Source organism: Macroventuria anomochaeta (genome assembly GCF_010093625.1).
Source record: "Macroventuria anomochaeta strain CBS 525.71 unplaced genomic scaffold BU25scaffold_34, whole genome shotgun sequence".
NCBI classification, from domain to species: domain Eukaryota; kingdom Fungi; phylum Ascomycota; class Dothideomycetes; order Pleosporales; family Didymellaceae; genus Macroventuria; species Macroventuria anomochaeta.
Genome location: NW_022985395.1, coordinates 75,279 through 93,733, shown reverse-complemented (window position 1 = coordinate 93,733; position 18,455 = coordinate 75,279). Strand labels below are relative to the sequence as shown.

Sequence of the window (18,455 nt, the reverse complement as noted above, 5' to 3'; positions counted from 1 at the left end):
TCCGAACCCTTTAGTTTTTCCAAGGACCTCTACGTGCGATATCTGTATCCCGGTGATGCCATGCGTGCCGCTCTTCAGATCAATTTGTATACACGACCTAGTATAGTGAGTACAAGTCTTCCTGGGTGCGTTCACTAGCGAGCTGAAAATTGTTGACTTACGAGAGGATGAATCCATGGCTGTTGTAGAGGTCTTGTCTGACCATACCCAGTTGAGCTGAAGTATCTTTGACCTTGCCTCCAACCCGGACCCGGCTTATTCGAGACTTGCCATTCAATTTTTGATCTTGGTCTCCTTTGATCAGGGTCTGGTTGACCATCATTCGAAGCTCGTTCACCAATTGGCATCCGGACTCAAGTTTCATTGTCAAGGCCTGCAGGTTTTGCACAGTCGTTGGAGACTAGATCCCAGTGTTCGCACTGGTCACGGGATTTGAGAACTGGGTCTGTGAACAGTGCTACTCGTGCACACGAAAGTAAAATGTACTTGTTGCAGCAAAGGAGAAGTGTGTAACACTAGCCCCCCCCCCCTGCTATCTGTTCTACCTGCTCCTTCCTTCCATCTCTGCTCTAACCTTGCTTAGCTGCTCTTACCCTCTAACGCACTAAGAAAGTAGAAGACTGATTACAGAGTCTAGATTTAGATTCTAGAAAGCTAATTAAAACCTGCGCTCTTAGAGGCCCTTTCGCGACACCTCACGGGAGATTCGAAGAGAACGTCCCGCTCGCTCCAGTCAATCAATCCTCAGACCAGCGCCACCGTCCCTAATACTTTTTCGTATCCGTTCCAGTATCCAAACTACCGCATTGATCCACAAACTTGGCATCACAGTAAGCTAGCGCTTGGGACGGGCGCAAAGGTTCTTCCTCATATGCGTTCTCCCTTGCGTGCACTCGGCGTTTGCCTATGGTAAGCTCGCTCAAGCCCAATGGCGAATCTCACTTTGGCACATCAGCATCGGAATTCGAAAGATGATCCAGCGTACCCAATGCATTACATGATTTGGTATCAGTGATCCTGGTTGTCCTATACACCGTCGCTGAAAGCTAAATGTACACCGGCATCGCCAGAACACCGATGCTGAAAATGAAATCGTGCGCTCCTGCACTCCATTGAAATCAACCTTTCCTCCATTTCATCCACTTCCTCCTCCTCCTCCATCCCGAGATATAAAACGCCATGCCCTTAATATATTACCATGAAGTTTTTGTGCTTTGGATTAGATATCGACAATCCTCTCCTCCTGCGGCTGCACCTCATCAAGATCGATAAGCTCACCGCGTATCACTCCCTCAAACCCCTTATTCATTGCCATGAACACCACACTTCCCTCCCCGGTACGTATCCAACGCTTCGTCGCTTCTCTTCTACTCATCGTCACCTCTTCCTTCCCACTCCCTACCACTTCCGGTCTCTTACTCGCGACTTTCATCTAGAAAGTCTCACTCCGTCCGTCATCACTGCCGTCAATAGATGTGCGGTAGCTCAGCAAACTCTCCGTATCGGTATGGCTCGGCGCACCCACAGGTTTGCGGCGGATCACCGTATCATCTCTGTTCAGCTCCTGCTGCTGCTGGGACTGGCGGAGCGGACTCGCGCCTGGAGCAGGGGAACGAGGGCCCATGGGCCGGGGACCCGTGATCTTGCGCTGCGGGGATTGCTGAGTAGATGCGCGGAGGTGTGCGCTGCTGGGCCGGGGAGAGGGAGTAGGTGAGCTCTGTTCGGATGTTAGCTACCTATCCCACGTTTCTGTGGTTGAGAAGGGTGGAGGGGAACTTACGCGATAGTGACCCCTATCCGTCTCAAGACTGTACCTCACCTCCGCAATCGGCGCGAGCGGCGTCAACACGCCCTGAGACCCAAACTCATTCGGGCTGCTATACATCTGCCTCGTCTGGCCATACCCAGCGAGCACACCGCTGTTGGGTGGGATAAGCGGGCCATCGTCGACGATCTTCTGCGGCTGGGCGATGCGGCCCGTCTGCTCGCTTGCCGAGTGTCCAGAGTAGCCACCGTCGCTTGAGATAGGAGACAGGTTGCCGGGGTTGTAGCTAGCGGTGCCGGCGCTCATCCTGTTGCGTGCGAGACTGGGCATGCTACCCCACTGGTCGTAGTCAGGCGAGGCGATACCACTCCCACTAACGCCACTGACATTGTCAGGTACGTAAACCTGGGCCTGGGTCTCGAGATGGTTCTGATGGCGGCCGGTGGGTCCAGCGCGCGGCTGCGGATGCTGCAGGTTCAAGCTGTTGCGGTGGGCGTGGTACTTGGGATCCTCTGTCTCATACTCCTCAGGAATCAAGGGCGAGGGCGAGCGCACGGAGTGGTCGTCTGCGGAACGGAATGAGCGGTCGTCGCCGGTGCGAGCGGAGCGTGGGCGGTTGTCGTTGCGATCACCATCCTGGGAGTATTCGTCATCGTACGAGTCGTAGCTTTTCTGTGAGCTCGAGCGCGAGTGCGAAGAGTACGGACGCTTCTCTACGCTGTTGCGAGGCTCAGTCGAGGATGTCGTCTTTGACCAGCGCGAGATCTTGGGGATGCCGAAGATGGAAGATGAGTTGGACTTGTGCTTGTTCTTCTTCGGTGTGTCCTCTTGGCTCTGGCTTTGACTAGTCCTGGCTGGCTGAGGAGACGCCTTCTCCTGTGATAGGCTCCTGTTGTGGAAAGCTTCTTGTGTGGGTGTTGTCATACGCTCGCTGTTCTCGTACCGAGGCTCGCGCTCGAGATACTCCTCGTCATCTTCGTGTACAGTGCTTATGCGGTTCGTCTGCACAACATCGTATCCGGAGTGCAGGTCGTTGATGCGACGTGACGAAGAGGCCGGATTTGAGAGGTATCCGGACTGGTTTGGCGACGAAGCAGTGTTGGCGCGACCCTCCGGTTCATAGCCAGGATCTCCGCTAGCCCTCAAGTTCTCGTAAGAGGTGAGACTGTTCGAGCGGTTGTTCTGCTCCAACTGCAGCTGCTGAACTTGCTTCAGACCTTCCACGTCACCGAGCAGTTGCATGAGCATAGCTTCGATGTTTTTGATGTCGCTGTCACCTTTCATGCTCAGGCCCTTGAGTGCACGCTTGAAGACGTTCTTCTTCTTCGCCTCGGCCTCCATGTCGTCAGAGGTGGACCGAGGAACGCGCGGTGACCCAAAAGGCTGTGGTCGTGGGCCGCCCAAGATGCGTTGTTCGGCAACGTCCACCCTCTTCTCCGTGGTGTTCATGATCATGTTGTCCTGCACCTTAATGAAGCCCTTCAGCTCATCAAGCTGGTTGCGCATCTCCGCCGCAGAGCGAACAAGCGTAACCAGAATCTCCGTGTCCCTCGCATTGCGTTGCGCGTCTCTTACGGTAAGATGGTCCATGAGCGCGACAATGTCCTTGGACTGAATACGATCGATGCCCTTTCCAGTCGCTGCGTCGTAGAGGGGAGAAGCCATGCCATGAGAGTTGCCGCTGAAGTGGCGGCCATGTTTGGCATTGGAAGCAAACACGTCCTCACCGACAAGAGGTGTCTCGTCGTAGTCGTCAGCAAATTCATCGTCAAAGACCTTTGAGTGATTGCGGTTTTGAGGCGTGTAGCCTTCACGTTGGTTAGCTGATTGGTAGCCCTCGTCTTTCCAACCAGTCGTACCGGATAGAGGCGTGCGGTTGCTTTGCGCGTAGCCAGGCTGCTCGTCTTGACCAGCGAATGATTCACCCGTGTAGGACTCGTAGTCGTCTTCTACGGTGGCCTGGTGCTGTTCATCGATTGATGGGCTGCGGTTGTGCAGATGATGGGCAGCGGCAGCGGCAGCGGCTACAGCAGCTGCGCCGGCTCCCACGCCAAGTGCGGCACCCTTGTTGAACGAGTTTCTGCTAGATTGGCGAGTAGATGCGTGCTCACGCTCCTCTTGACGGTGCATCAGCTCCTCAGTGCGGTCGTAGTATCCGTCGCCTCCATTGAGTGGGCCTTGGATGATCGAAGGGTTTGTCGAGATCTCAGACTCATTGTCTATACCATACCCAATCTCAGGCATCATGTGGTCCTGAACAGGGAAGGCGCTGTGATGCATCTCGGGCTGCTCGTCGAACGACTGAGCAATGCTCTGCCTGGGCGAGTTGTCTGCCGGGTGTGGCTGATGAGCCAAAGCCTCAGCCTTTTCACGAAGCGCACCCCATCGCTCTCCACTGGGGATCTCATGCGCTTGAATGTGCAAGATCTGGTCTTGGCTTGGCGCCGGGCTGACTTGCGACAAGCGGCTCTTCTTCAGTGGACTTGACATCGGTTCCCTGAGAGGGCTCGACACAGCTGAAGAGCGAACACTGATAGTAGACGGGTCATGCAGCGAAGCAACAGCAGACTCGACCGCAAGTGGGGTATGAACGTACTCGGGACTGGCGCCGACCCTCCGTATGTCTTGGTGTGTGAGGTCAATTTTCTGCTCGTGATCAAGATACTGCACGCCCTCGCTGTCGTCGGTGTAGTTGGTCATGCGGTTGAAGTTGTCAGGATAGTTCTCCGAAAGCTGAGAGCTCTCTTCTAGCTCCCTTCGGTACATCTCATTCTGTTCATGGTTTTGTTCAAAGAACAGTTCTGCATCTCGGGGAGTTTTGGGCGTTTGAGGAGAGCCCATGGCGGATCTCACGCTCTCGAGGTTAACACCCTGCGGTCGCTTGCGTGTGCGGGCTGCTTTGGTACTTGCGGTCGACTCCAAGGTCCCAATGGAAAGGTTTGATGGTTGTCTCTCCACTTGCCTTCCTAGCGATGACACAGATGCGTTGCTGTGTACGGTTCGCAGATGCCTGGGCGAGCCAGTAGTGTGCACATCTTCACGGTAGCTGGCTTCGCTCTGGATAGGACTGAGGCCTCGAGTTGGTGTGGTGTCGATAATCTCGTAGTGTGACGCCTGTGTTTCCGAGCGCTCAATGGCTCGAGCCTTGGCTGCCGCTGCCGCTTCCAGGCTTGCTGGACCAACGCCTCTCGATCTTGATCCGTAGCTCCTGTCACTAATGGGAGACATCAATCGAACATCCTCGATCGAGTGGTTGCTATGCGAAGTGCGAATGGTACGTTGCAGAGCAGCCGGAGTAGTCCTGGTGGGTGTGTGCGGTGTCGGCGAAGCATACCCGCGCGGCACTTCTCGCAGCGGTGTCTCTGCACCCGTAGTGTTAGATGATTTCGATGTCGACCTCGAACGACCTTTTGTCTCAGTCTCGGCGGACAGAATCGAATCGCGAGTGAACTCAGAGCCCTGAAGCTCGCTCTGGATGAACGGCAGAGGCGGCACATCTTTCACGAACTCCTCCTGCTCTGCGCTTTCTGCTACGCTCGTGGACCGGCTTCGACTGGACCGAGAAGAGTGCTTCTTCCTATGTTTGCGCTCTTCTACTTCTTCTTCGCGAGAAGTATGCTTCTTCAAAGCCGCAGCAGTAAGCCCTGATGCACCAAGAGCAGCAATTTCCGCCTCTCGTGCAGCGCGGCCGCTCCTTCTCTTGTGTGAATTCTCTCGTGTAGTCGTCGTCTTGGACGTTGACTCTGCATAGCTGCGATCAGAGGTTGAGCCTCGGCTCGATCTGCGTTCCTTGCGGCTCGAGTTACCAGAGAGGATCTCGCCCGAGTTCTCATCGTCGCGGTTGAGTACAACTCTGGGCTTGCTGCCGTGGATGTTCGGTACGCTCGACGACTTGGAGACACGCCGCCTTGATGCGGACGGATCGCGCGAGCTTGCCGTCTCGACGGTCTCGTATGTGGCGCCGCTGTCACGAGACATGCGCTCGAACTTGTCCCTGTTCTTGGACGTGCGGTTTTCCTCTTTCAGGGCATTCAGCTCAGGCAGAATCAATCGCCGGATAGCATCCTCGACGGTAGCGAGCAGCTTGGGGTTGTTGATGGACGAAGTGCCGGAGACACCTGACCGTACAGATGCAATGCCAGATCGGCGGTCAGCGTTGGAAGAGAGCAGACTAGACTCTGTGGCGCTGATAGTGCTAAACTCCTCCTCACGGGGATCCTTGCTTCGTCTCCGAGACGACTTGCGGGGCGAACTCAGCGCATCCCTGCCAATCTTTTCAGTCTTTCTTGTCCTGCTCGAGGACGTCTCAGCTTGGGCCTGTTGCTGTTGCTGTTGCTGTTGCTGTTGCTGTTGTTGCAGCTTTTCCATGACGCGCTGCGTGATGCGGTCCTTGCTCAGACTCCTACTTCGTTGGTGCTTCGGCGCCTTGAGCATCTCTGGCGACTCGGCGACGTTGGAGTCGGTGAGCACGGTGTCCCTCTCGAGGCTTCTGCTTCGCCGGCGCCCTGGCGGCATGATCTCTGGTGTGCCCTCCAGCATGCTGTCGGCGGGCATGGAGGAGATGTCGGACGTCATGGGGATAAAGCGAGCGCCGCTGCTGGACAGGTCGCTGCCGGTGTTCAGCACCTCGATGTCGACCGGCGGCAGCGACGAGACGGTAGAGCCGTCCGAGTACTCCTGGGTGTGCGTCTGAACGACTTCGTCGCGGCTCTTCTGCTGCAGCGAGATGCGGCGGGTGTACGAGGGCTTGCTGCTGTTCTTGGCGGTCTGGGTAAGGTGGACCTGGTCGATGCCGTGGCGGCTCTTCTTGCGCGAGCTGGGCGTGACCCTCACGCGGACGCTGGGGCGGGAGCGCGTCTTGCCGTTCTCCTTGCCGGCTTCAAAGTACTCGATCAGCAGGCTCGTCTGGCTCGGGTACTTCTTGTGGAGCGAGGCCTTGGTGGTGTTGATGGTGACGGGCGTGCCGTCTTCGGGGATGCTGTAGGAAGTCCTGTCGGTGCGCGCGGAGACGTTGGTGTCGACGTCGTCGCGGAGAGTGCTGTCTTCGTGGTCTGCGGCACTGAGAGTCGAGGGTTCTGTCGGGGCGGGGAGGGGTGGTCGTCGTGTGTCAAAGCCCATTGTCGAATCCAGCAGGATTCTAGAAGACGGAGGGGTGGCCGGGCGCGGACATGGTCAGTGGTGGGTGACAGTGAAGGAGTGCGGTAGGAATGCAAGGCGTCATGCAGGTGCAGCGCAGTGGTGGAGCGAGCGAGGCGTGTCGCGGTGAATGCGCGCGCAGAGATGGCCGACGGGAAGATCTCGTACGCAGCGAGGATTGTAGTGCGTGGGCGGGTATGCAGCGACTGGCGTGGACTCAAGGCGGTCGTGGTGTCGAGCTGGAGGCTATGTTAGCATTGCGCGCTCCTCGCAGCCCATTGTATGGCGCAGCAAACAACAGCACATTGCGCCCAGGCCCATGCACAACTTCCAGGCGTGCATTCTCCATAGCAAGAAATAGCAAGACTTACCAGCAACACAGCCGCGGACGCTGTAAAAATGAGCGGCGGCACTCTCTCGCCGTCGCGGTGCGGTAACTTTCAAGACGTCGGTCGCTGCGGTGGAGAACTTGGAAGTTGCTGGGTTGCTAGGTTGCTGGGGCGGCTCTGCGCTACCAACTCGCGCTCGCCTGTACTCACCAACGAACTCTTCTCTCCAAGCGTCGTTCCCTGTCACACCAGCGCGAGCTCTCACACAAGTGGTAAAATCACGGTGAAAGATGTCTTCATTCAGCGCGACACAGCGCACACAAGAGTCTCATCCGGGCAGGGTGTTGCAATATCCAAGCTTAGGCACTCCCAGCCCCTCCACACGTTTCCACCCATCCAGCGTCCCTCGTGGCCAGTGTCCCTTGCACCTCACCACACACTAGCACGGCCTCGTTGGCGCCCGTCCAGCCCAGCTCCGTCCCTCTCAGAGATGTGGCTGGGAGAAGCTTTATCGCCCCCCCCCCCCCAAACCCCGTCCCTATGCATCAATCTCAATGTTGCGTCTTACTGTCGCATGTTCAGTCTCCACAGATCTTCCACACTTTCACTCGGTCGCTGTGGAGGTTAAAGGCGAGGTGGTGGACTGACTATGCTCTGCTCTGAGCTTCAGATCAGCTTCCCGCTCGTCTCATTACCGGGGTGGTGCTGGCGGGCGGTGGGGCGGCTGCTCCCGATTCCCCAGCGCCTTCTCAATGGACAGAACCATCCTGGTACACGTTCGCACTTGACAACGCATCACCACTCATTCTTCCCATTGCGAAAGGTTTGCGTGAAATGTAGCCGCAGCCCTACCGAATGACATGGTCAATACAAAAAGATCTTGGTATGAAGGATTCGGCGAGCCGAGAGCGGGATGTGAGTTGTCACTCTGGCTTTCAGTGTGCACTCAGGTGTAGCGGAGTCCTCAGAGCTGAGTGGTTAGAAGAGAGCGAGCTAAAGACGGGCAACCAGCCACTCTTCACCGGTACCTCTCACGTTCCCAAATCGAAACTTGAGGCTGTCGACTTCGCGGTGTCATCAGTCCAAGTAACGCCGGCTCCCCATGGGAGGATCGGGACAAAATATCTTGGAAGACGTGCTTGGCAACTTGTCGACAGGAGGCAGCAGGGTGTTAAAGGAAGCCTGGGCGTGTGATATACTGGGGGTAGCAGTCTTGGGACTGCAGAAAAACACTCACACTGCAGACCGTGGTGCTAGTGCTAGTCCCTCCGTGCAGCTTTCAGGGAGGCGATGACAGATAGAAACGTTCCCCAAGCGTGGTCATTATGACAATACTCACAGGCAGGCCCAGTGCGGGGGTAGGGGTGTGGCTGACCATTTCGGAGCTTGGAAATGAGGTGGCGGAGGTGGAAGAGAGGTGAGAGTTGAACGTCGAAGTTGTAGCAACAGTCCAGTGACGTGGAGGGCGAGGGGGTGAGGAAGGAGCGACAAAGGTGGAAGGCACGCCCACAACATGGGGCCTCGAACAAGCACAACGCACGAACATGGGCAGCAGAAACACGGTACTCCACGAGGTTCATGTGAACGACGAGGGGTCATCTTCAATATGCAACAAGATGTAACTAAGCTCATGTCCGTCCTTTTGAACACCCCAACGCCCTCAAATGCTTCCTTTCTTGATCTAGAAACGCTTGTTGCCAGGCTTCATAGGCCGTCTCCCCTGCTGCTGCGGCTGACTTCCATACGCTCTCCTGCCCTCGATCTTCTTGTCCCTACTCAGACTCGCGCCTAGGCTGATATCGATCCTGGGCGGTGTGTTGAAGCCGAAGCTCTTCGCCACCTTGACCAGATCCAGCTTGTGCACATCGAAAACTGATCGCAGCGAGTGCGAAGCGTACGCTTGTAGGTAGGATCTGTATCCGTCTTTGGCGGATTTGTTGAGGTAGTAGTTCTTGGTTATCAGGGCTTCGAGTTGGGATTGGATGTCTGTGTTTCCGTTAGCAGGCGCATTGTGTACAAAGTAGAACAGGAGCAACTTACTCAGGATCTTGTTGGCGGGCAGTTCAAACTCGACGAGCGGGACCCTCGCCTCCTTCAAGAGCTTCAAAAAGCCGATCTCGGAAGGAAGCAAGAACATCAGACTCCTGCCCTTGCCCTGCGAACCTCTGGCAGTACGACCGACACGATGAATGTAGTCCCTCGGGTCATCCGGGGGATCGAACTGGATCACCCAATCCACCTCCGGAATATCAAGACCACGCGCCGCAACATCGGTACAGATCAGTGTGCCAGAAGTCGCATTGCAGAACTCGAAAAACCGGTTTGTGCGCGCCTGTTGTTTGAGCTTGCCGTGCAGCTCGAGCACAGGGAGGTCGATGTAGTTGAGCAGCTCGGCGTAGAACTTTACAGAGTTGCAAGACGAGAAGAAGACGATGACCTTTTTCTTCTGGTGCTTCTTGAGGAAACTGAACAGCAGTCTGAAGCGTGTGTCCGAGTCGCAGATGACGTAGCCTTGCTCCAGGCCTTCGACTGTGGAGTGCTCCTTGCGGTAGTCAACGTTGATGTACAGCGGCCCCGGTTTCAGCGAGATTCGCGCAAGGTCCTCGACCTTTGTTGTTTGGGTCGCGGAGAAAAGCATGGTCTGGCGATCGGTGGGGAGGATCTTGATGATGCTGCGCATTTCGTCTTCGAATCCGACTTCGAGGATGCGGTCGGCCTCGTCGATGATCAGGCTCTTCAGATTCTTGAACACGAAGCCAGGAGTGTTGTGTAGGTGGTCGAGCAGTCGTCCGGGTGTTGCGATGAGCAGGTTCACGCCCTTGACGAGCTTCTCTGCCTCTGCCCTCCTGTTTGCACCGCCAATGACGATACCGAATGTCTGGGAGTGTTTCTCCATGAGTTCGCGTGCGACGCCGAAGATCTGCAGGGCGAGTTCGCGGGTGGGCGAGACGACGATGACACCAGTGCCGTTGCGAGGCTTGAAGCGCATAGCTGAGAGCATTTCGATCGCGGGAATGAGGAAGGCGAGTGTCTTTCCGCTACCGGTCTTCGCGGCACCGAGGACATCCTTACCACTGCTATGTGTCAGTATAATCTCTGTGCATTCTCTTGCGCCCGTCTCACCTCAGCAGCGGCGGAATGGTCTTCTGCTGAATCTCGGTCATGGTCTCGAAGCCCATAGACTTGATAGCTTCCATCGTGCGGTCCGAGAGCTTGAGCTCAGAGAAGAGCTTGGGGTCCTCGACAGTTGGCATCGATGTTCCCAGCGGCAGGTCGTTGGGGTTCGCGCTCTCCTCATGCTCATCGCCAGACTCCTCTGCGTCTGCCTTCTTGCCCTTCTTTGCGTTCTTCGCAATCTGCTTCAGCTCGGCGTTGAGTTGCGCCTCGTCCTCCTCGCCCTCGACTTCCTCCTCCTCGTCAGCAGAAGCCTCTGCGATAACATCCTCGGCCTCGGGCTCGGGCGTGTGCTCCTTCTTCGCCTTCTTGCGGGGCTTGTCGGCCTTCTCTACACCATTGCTGTGTCTTTTCGGCGCAGCGGCCTCGTCTGTTTTCTTGCTGCTGTGCTTGCGCTTGCGCTTCTTGGCTTCTATTTCTTGGGCGCCCATCGTGGTTATGCTGGTCGTGAATGTGAAAAGCAGGCCGTCGCGAACTTTTCGAGCAACTAAAAAAATGAGTGGAGACGGCAAAGGCGACCCTGAATCGCCGACGCGCCTTGCCCGATGGGGGTGGCAGGCCTTTGACCAATCACGCCGCGCTCAACCCATCACACGTCGCTCGCAGATTCCCCCACTGCACGACTGCCGCAAAGCTCGAGGCCGAGTGCTGCGCAATACCGTAGAAATGGTTACCTCCGATGTGGCAGTACGATCTGCGGCTATGGTGTTTACTCGTTCTTGTGCGCTCGACAACATGATAGGAGCTTGCTCTGCAGGTCGGCCTCCCGCCATAGGCGCAACCCACAGTTCTGGTATAGCAAGGCTGGATGCATGCCACAGTTGCTACCTGATTCTGGCGTGGGGCCAAGCGCACAGCCTCAAGAAGTCGTGGGTTTTTATCAGGCGCGGGTCACTTTTATGTCGAGCAGCTTGTGACTACAGTGAACAAATATCCGTTTTGAAAGAAGCATGGAGCCCGTCTCGACAGACTGGAGATGAACCTTCTCCGCCTCGAAGGAGAGCAGCGCGAGTCGAGATTACGCGGAGAGCTTGACGTGTTGCGACAAGGGCTGGAGAAGTGTATTTAGGAGACCATGAAAAAGCAATCTGCAAGCGAACAAAGTCGAACAAGGTGGGCCAGCAGACGTCACAAATGCCATCTACAGACTCTGGGCAGAGAAAGAGACTGTCTTGGAGAAGATCTCGGCAAGGTGTCAGACAACCTGCCTGAACGTACATTGCGCTCACACCGGATGCAGGCAAATCTAGCTTTGCTCTCTGCAGGTGAGCCTCGTGCCATATCGATAGCACGAAACAAAGCATACTCTGATTTCAGCCCATCAAAAGCTACGCATCATATTATACCGGCTACCAACGACCACAAAAAATAAACCTTCGAATTTTACAAAGTTGGCGTGGCAACCTTTGCAATTTTTCCCGTTCAGGAACAACAGCAGCCAAAACATAGAGAATACAGCACCAGCCGTCTACCAAGCCCAGAGATGGCCTCGCGCAACCAGAGCAAGAGAGGTGGATGACATCACGGAGCTGAAATTACTCATGTTGCGAGACGCCCGTCCTGACCAACCAGGCGGTGATACCTTTCGCATCGATCTACACGATGGCGAGCTAGGCTAGGGGCGACACAACACGACGGAGGCTGCTCAATGGTTTGTACATATTTGACCACAACATGTTTCTCAACAAAATTATCCGTTTCTCTGACAACGTGTACGCTCATTTGCTACCACAATCAATCACTTCCACCAAGACACGGCATATATTTCGCCACGACATCCATCTCGCCATCTTTCCTTTGATCACATGTACAACCTTCGGACAATCCAGTAAGCGGAAGCACGTTCCCCCCCGGCTCACTGAAGGAATTGCGACTACATCATGACCGGGTAGCGACTCCTCGCTCGGATCCTCGGGCCCCACTTGTAGAACACCCAGGGAATGGGCAGCATGAGTATCGACACAAATCCCAGAAGCGATGTAGCCCATGCTATGCCGAGCGTCGAATACACTGTTTTGCGGTCAAAAAAGGTCCCCGTGTGTCGTTTCAGAAGGCTTGACATTGGGATCGAACTTACTCTGCACTGTGAACAGCGGAAATACAGCCCCGAGGGTGTACCTGAAGATGCCATTTGCTGCGATAGCAGACGCGCCGTTCAGCGGTCCATAGACGTCCGTCATGTACAGCGCTGCACTTGTCTGGATGCAATATCAGTCCGACCGCACCTCACTCAAGTTCAAGGATGCGAGAATACTCACAAACAGACACAAATTGCCCCAAGCGAACGGCACACTCCCAACCAGCACAATAGCCCAATGCGCACCCTTCCCAGCACTCCATCCAACCCAGAACAATCCCACCAGAATACCCCCGCTCCCCATCATAGCGTTGTACAGTCGGTGCTCAGGCGCAGCATGTGCCTCACCTCGAGCGAGCGCCGCGCGATGTTGGGCTTGGTATATGAAGTGATCGATAAGTACACCAGTAAATCCACCCAGGAGGACGCCAAAGCCGATAGCGAGGAAGGCAAGACCGGATTGCGAAATGTTGAACGAGTAAGGTGGGCGCGCAAAGATGTATGGGAAGGCGGCGAAGAGGAGGAAGAGGACGCCGAAGGCAAAGGCGGTGTAGAGGGAGAGGAAGAAGACTACTGGCTGTTTAATGTCAGTTAATTGTCCATATTCAAGCTTTCAGGAAAGAGGTCGAAGGAAAGCTGACCTCGGTGACCAGCATGTGCATTGGCCGGAACAAGTTTGTGATGATTGACCGTTTCACTGCCGCTGCTCCGGGGCTGCCAGCTGGCTTGGTGTCAAGACCGAGTCTCTTTGCTCGACGAGCTAGGATGATGGGTTTGTAGGTCTCCTTCATGGGAAGAGAAGCGATGTACACGGCCATTGTGATGAAGATCATGCACCACTGTGTCCAGCGCCAACCCTTGTATTGAGCAGCAAAGCCACCAACTACAGGTCTGGCATAAGTCAGTACCTTGAGTGCGCCATGTTTTCAGTTCTTACTTACCCCAGTGATGGTCCCGCAAATGGAGCCATCAAGAAGACAGCAGTAATCTTCGCACGCTGATGCGGTGGGAACAAGTCTGCATTACTCCCCGCACCAACCGCAAGCGCCGGACTCCCGGTAAGGCCAGCAAAGAACCGGCACACGATCAAGCTAGCGAAGCTCTTGCTGAATCCTGCGCCGAGTGTGAACAGCATGAAGATCGGCGACGAGAGAAGGTAAACGATCTTTCGGCCATGCTTCTCACTCAAGGGGGCTGACATGATAGGTCCAAAAGCGAGACTTTATGGTCAATCAGAAGTGTATACTAGAACTCATGGCTTGAGGTTACCATACCCGAGTGTGTACACTGTGATACCTACCAACGCCGCAGTACGCGAGACGTTGAAGTCGGCCATGATGTCTGCGAGAGCTGGTGTGTACACCGAGGTGCCGAACGTGCTATATTGCGATCAGTACGATGGTAGAATGCAGGTCAAAAGTTGGGACTTACACTGCGAAACCGAAGAGGCCTGGTGTTGTGGCGTGGTAGACCCGTAGCCACAGTGGCCAGTTGTGCGGGTTATCTAGGTCATCTGGTCCATTCCAGTCAGTTACCCGGAGTGGTGATGGCGTGGGAGCTGTGTCTTGTTTCTCGGTGTCTGTCATGTCTGTTGACAGCGATTCGGCGCAGTTGGCGAGCTGATCCTCCCTTGATCCCTTTTTCTGTATATCAATTCTCGACATGTCGTCTGAGGTTATGCGTGAGTGCGATGAGGGTGTGAAGACCTCCTGCGAAGGGGTTTAGCTTTGTACTGCTCCGTTTGGCCCTCGTGATACATGTATCAATGTCGCTCCAGACGTAAGAGCAATCGTGGAGATGGTGCTTATCAATTGTCAGTGTGAATGTGCTGCACACATGCAATAACTTCCCCGCCCAACCTATGGCGTGCTCTTCTGTGCATACGGCATAAGGGCGGTTGCTTGAGTTGACAGGGCGTCTCTCGGCTCGATCAGTCATCAACATCTCTGCTCAGAGCGTAAAGACGCGGCTTCGGTTGGTGCATGTTGACAGAAGGCGCGCTATCCGAGGCGAGAACTTGTGTATAGTAATCAGCGCTGAACAGTGTCCCCCACCACTGACAGCCTCCAGCAACGGCAACGACTGGTGAGATATCGATTGCAGGGTAAATGGCTCTGTGGAAAGATCTGAAGCGAAAACGCTCATCTGATGCGCATGATGTTGATTGATGGTGTGTGTGAAGGGACGCGTTCAGTGAGGCTGTGATGACCTCATCCACGCTAACAAACTGGGCAGCGACGGCGAGCACCTCAACTCCTTTCTTTCCTTCCTTCCAAAACATCTGAACCTATGATTTTACCAGATGTGAACAATCACAACACCACTTTGTCCCAATAGTAGCTCGAGTTAGTCAATAGTGATGCTTATGCGAGCGTCGCTCACTCGTGTGACTACCTCCCGAGGGCGAAAATGCAGTGCTGAGGGCCGCCAATAGGCTCTGAGTACCTGCTAAGGCAAATCTTCTAGATGCTCACAGTCGTAGGCAACAACTATCTTCGATGGTTCATGAAAATACTTACCAGAAGGATTTACTGGATTGTGATGGTACCATGGGTGACTACGTTGGAGCGATCCAAATATTTGAAGGCATTTCTACATTGGCTTGCACGAATCACCTTGACTCTGGCGAACGATCAATAACTCGTTACTGTCGCCGAAGGCTCTCCAGAACAAGTATCGTAAACCTGAAGGATCTAACTTCCAGTCAATACAGCAGGCGTGGTAATTGCTTTCGTGGCCTGGAGTTTAATGCAGTAAAAGCAAGGACGCGGATTAACTCATATAAATGCTACGACCCTCAGTAAGTGATCGTTCTTGTATACACAACAATATTCCAGCGTCACGTCAAAACGGCCTTACAGATTTCGACCCAATCTGGCCTTCTTATATGACTTTGGTCCAGCTTATAGCACGATGGCTTTGGGCTATCTTGAATTGCTTCAAATCCATCAAATCAGTTAAAGTATGTTTGTTCTTCAAAGATGCCTTGGTATCAACACGGCTGACTTCAAGCAACAGAAGTACCCTTGATTCCATGTGATGATTTTAGATGTATTAGTGTATTTACACAAACCGGCATGTGCTCGGCCTGAAACTTGAATATGTACAGAGAATAGCGAGGAAGCGAGACTGGTGCGGCCGGGCCAGGATCAAACGGCAATCATCTCGAGAGCGTCAAAGCTGACACCTCCACTCAAATACCCGGTCGCAGTCTTACCAGTAATAACACTGATCTTCAACACCTGATACTCTCTCGCACTCTTAACCCACGCGCTAGCAGGAACAGTGTACTCGTACACCTGGTTGTTGCCGCGGTACGTACCAACAGTCAAGCTTCTAGTATCGCCCTCACTCTTCTGCGCCTGCAGCGGAGCAGCCCAACTATTGACGTTGATAGCCGGACGACCACCTGCCAGTCCTTGCGTCACGCCGATTCTGATCTTGAAGCTCTCGGCGAGCTGTGCATCAGTGAGGCGGAAGTACACGAGGTACTCGTTGTTGACATCCTTCCACATGTAACCGGGAAACTGGTTCGCTTTGCTGGTGCCAATGATGTAGTTACCGGGCTTCCAGCTAGCGAGGCGAGAGTCCGACGGGTGCATGTAAGTGGGCTTCATGGGGGTGTCTTCGAAGTTGAGGAAGCCCTTCGGTGAGCCGTCCCATTCGCCGATGCGCCAGACGACTGCGGCGTCTTGGGGGTCGGCGCAGGTGATCGTGTTCTTGATTGTGGTAGACCCTGCACTGATGGTGACAGTGCTTGTGTGGACCTCGAGTTCGCTTTTGTACACGTTCAAAGTGTATGTGCCGGGAAGCACCTTGTCAATCCTCCACGCGCCATTCGCACCGGCTGTTGCCCAATATTGCGCGGCGTCGCTCTTAAGACCAACGACATATTGCTGACCGTTCTTCATGTTGGCAAGTCCAATACCAGCAACAACTCCGCGCCTGCTAGCCGGAACCCACCCGTCAATACCAAGGTTGTCGAACCAGCTCCAGTCCGCTTTGCGGGCGAAGAGGTTGGCGTTGGGTGCAGCGCCACCATCGGTAAAGTGCAGAACACTTGGGCCTTGCAAGCCAAAGCGCATGACATCAGTATGTCCTAGAAATTTGATCAGCGATGGACACGAGACGTCGGTGAGAAGATGCCATACCCATGTTGTAGTGATAGATGTCGTACAAATCCGGTCCACCCGGTCCACCGCGCCTCACCAAGCTTCTAAAGAACGGTCCACCAGAAGCTTTCTCGTGGTTCGAGCGGATCATGTACATTCCTACATTCTTATTCGTGTATCCGACAAAATCATAGTCCATGGTACGTCCATACTTGTAGCCGGAGTAGTGCTTACTGTATGTGTGAGTGTTGGATGTGATCGCGTTTACATCGCCAGCCTCGACGACCTTGACGTTGTCAGGGATCCAATCGGTGTCGGAGGTAAGATCGTTGGTGAAGATATGGGGTGGAACGCGAACAATGTATCGCGAGACGGTAACGCTGGTGTCAGCCTTGTTCATGAAGATGTATACGTTCGGGTTGCCGTAACGAAAGACGAGGTCGTGCTTCAAGGTCTTGTATTCGATATTGATCTTGATGACGTTAGGGTTCGAGAATTGCTTGATGGTGACCGTGGACGCGCCCAGTCCAGATTCAACGTGCGAGTTCTTGCCGCCTTGTCCGTTGTACTCGACACCGCGGTATTCGATCGATGTCATGTCGCCGTTCGTCTTGCTGACCTTAACGACGAGGTTGGCGTTAGTGTCGATAACATAGTTCTTGCCATCATCGGTGTAGCCCCAGCCTGCTAGGACCACAGCCGGGGCAAGAAGGAAGGTGGTGAGGGTGGTAAGAAGTCTCATATTAAAGAGTGTAATGCCAAATTTGGCTGCAAGGAAAGAACGAGTGACTAGGCCCAGATTGAGATCTGTCAGCCCTGAGCGATGAACAAAGAAATGATCAGCCTGTGAAGAAACATTCTTCTTATGTTTGCCTACTGCCAATGCTCACTATCCCTTTTATCGGTGGCCGATGCTGACTCGATATTGTTGCGCAAGGCTGCGCCTGCCGAAGATAGCAGCTGTCTTACTTGAACTGCTCATGCTCCGATGCGAATAGTTGACGACCCATCAAATGTGGTCCACGTGGGGGGGAATATTGTTGCGCGACAAGCAAAAAACGTTTGCCCTTTCATTTCGACATCCGCTTTTGGTAGGTGGAGCTTTCCGCGGACGTTGCATGATTGGTCAACTGAGTCATGGTGTTTCACAACGGGCATGTGGAGATAAAAGGATCCGCAGGGATCGGGCTCCTTCGATCCGTCTCTAGTGTATGCGTAACGGTTTTTTGAGTTGCCTCCTGGATGTTGTAGGCTTACGAGCCCGAGCTTCTATCGTCCGATCCGATACCGTGTCCGTGCGCGTAATGCGCGGATTCGCGTAATGCGCCGAACCACCTTTTTGTACCCATACTTCACTGTACAATTACTCAACGCCACAATGACTATGAAATCTGCCTTTGAAGAGATAGACTCTATGATACCATGCGATAAGATCCCGTGGACAGCGCTGGCTAAAAAACATAAGGTTGTGCGCTCAACCCTGTCTCAAAAATATTGACACGAGACGCGATCGTGTGAAGAGAAGGCAATTGCACAACAAAAGCTCACTCCACAACAGGAGGACGAGCTTGTCAAGTATATAGAGGAGCTTACAGCTCGCCGTCTACCTCCTACAAGGGAAATGATAGCAAATTTTGCGTTGTCAATAGCCACAGAGCCAGTCAGCAAGAGCTGGGTTACCCGCTTCATCAACAACCACTCGATCCATCTCATCTCTCAATACTCAACAGGTATGGACAGCAATCGCCACAACGCCGATTCGTATACCAAGTACAAGCTCTATTTCGACCTGTTGCAGTCAAAAATCGTCCAATACAACGTTGACGCTGAGCACACATACAATATGGATGAGAAGGGCTTTA

General features: G+C 54.3%; 5 protein-coding genes across 5 annotated transcripts; 1 reads left to right on the top strand and 4 right to left on the bottom strand.

The window, feature by feature from the left end:
* Nucleotides 1-1,432: 1,432 nt before the first annotated feature.
* BU25DRAFT_424498 (uncharacterized protein) lies at nt 1,433-6,883 on the bottom strand (the record flags this gene model as incomplete). The annotated part of the gene is made up of 2 exons (XM_033708289.1): nt 1,433-1,717; nt 1,781-6,883. The coding sequence occupies 2 exons, from the start codon at nt 6,881-6,883 to the stop codon at nt 1,433-1,435; spliced, it is 5,388 nt and encodes a 1,795-aa protein (XP_033558001.1).
* Nucleotides 6,884-8,793: 1,910 nt separating this feature from the next.
* BU25DRAFT_413977 (ATP-dependent RNA helicase HAS1) lies at nt 8,794-10,856 on the bottom strand. The gene is made up of 3 exons (XM_033707177.1): nt 10,354-10,856; nt 9,271-10,304; nt 8,794-9,216 (listed from the first exon to the last, which is right to left on the bottom strand). The coding sequence occupies exons 1-3, from the start codon at nt 10,833-10,835 to the stop codon at nt 8,912-8,914; spliced, it is 1,821 nt and encodes a 606-aa protein (XP_033558000.1). The 5' UTR covers nt 10,836-10,856; the 3' UTR covers nt 8,794-8,911.
* Nucleotides 10,857-11,040: 184 nt separating this feature from the next.
* Nucleotides 11,041-11,683, top strand: BU25DRAFT_413976 (uncharacterized protein). Its single transcript, XM_033707176.1, has one exon. The coding sequence runs from the start codon at nt 11,071-11,073 to the stop codon at nt 11,437-11,439; it is 369 nt and encodes a 122-aa protein (XP_033557999.1). The 5' UTR covers nt 11,041-11,070; the 3' UTR covers nt 11,440-11,683.
* Nucleotides 11,684-12,277: 594 nt separating this feature from the next.
* BU25DRAFT_433877 (MFS general substrate transporter) lies at nt 12,278-14,067 on the bottom strand (the record flags this gene model as incomplete). The annotated part of the gene is made up of 7 exons (XM_033708820.1): nt 12,278-12,414; nt 12,482-12,602; nt 12,663-13,058; nt 13,123-13,372; nt 13,423-13,701; nt 13,756-13,860; nt 13,913-14,067. The coding sequence occupies 7 exons, from the start codon at nt 14,065-14,067 to the stop codon at nt 12,278-12,280; spliced, it is 1,443 nt and encodes a 480-aa protein (XP_033557998.1).
* Nucleotides 14,068-15,630: 1,563 nt separating this feature from the next.
* On the bottom strand, nt 15,631-17,335 carry BU25DRAFT_349280 (polysaccharide lyase family 4 protein; the record flags this gene model as incomplete). Its single annotated transcript, XM_033703245.1, has 2 exons — nt 15,631-16,580; nt 16,633-17,335. 2 exons carry the CDS (start codon nt 17,333-17,335, stop codon nt 15,631-15,633), a joined length of 1,653 nt encoding a protein of 550 aa, XP_033557997.1.
* Nucleotides 17,336-18,455: the final 1,120 nt, after the last annotated feature.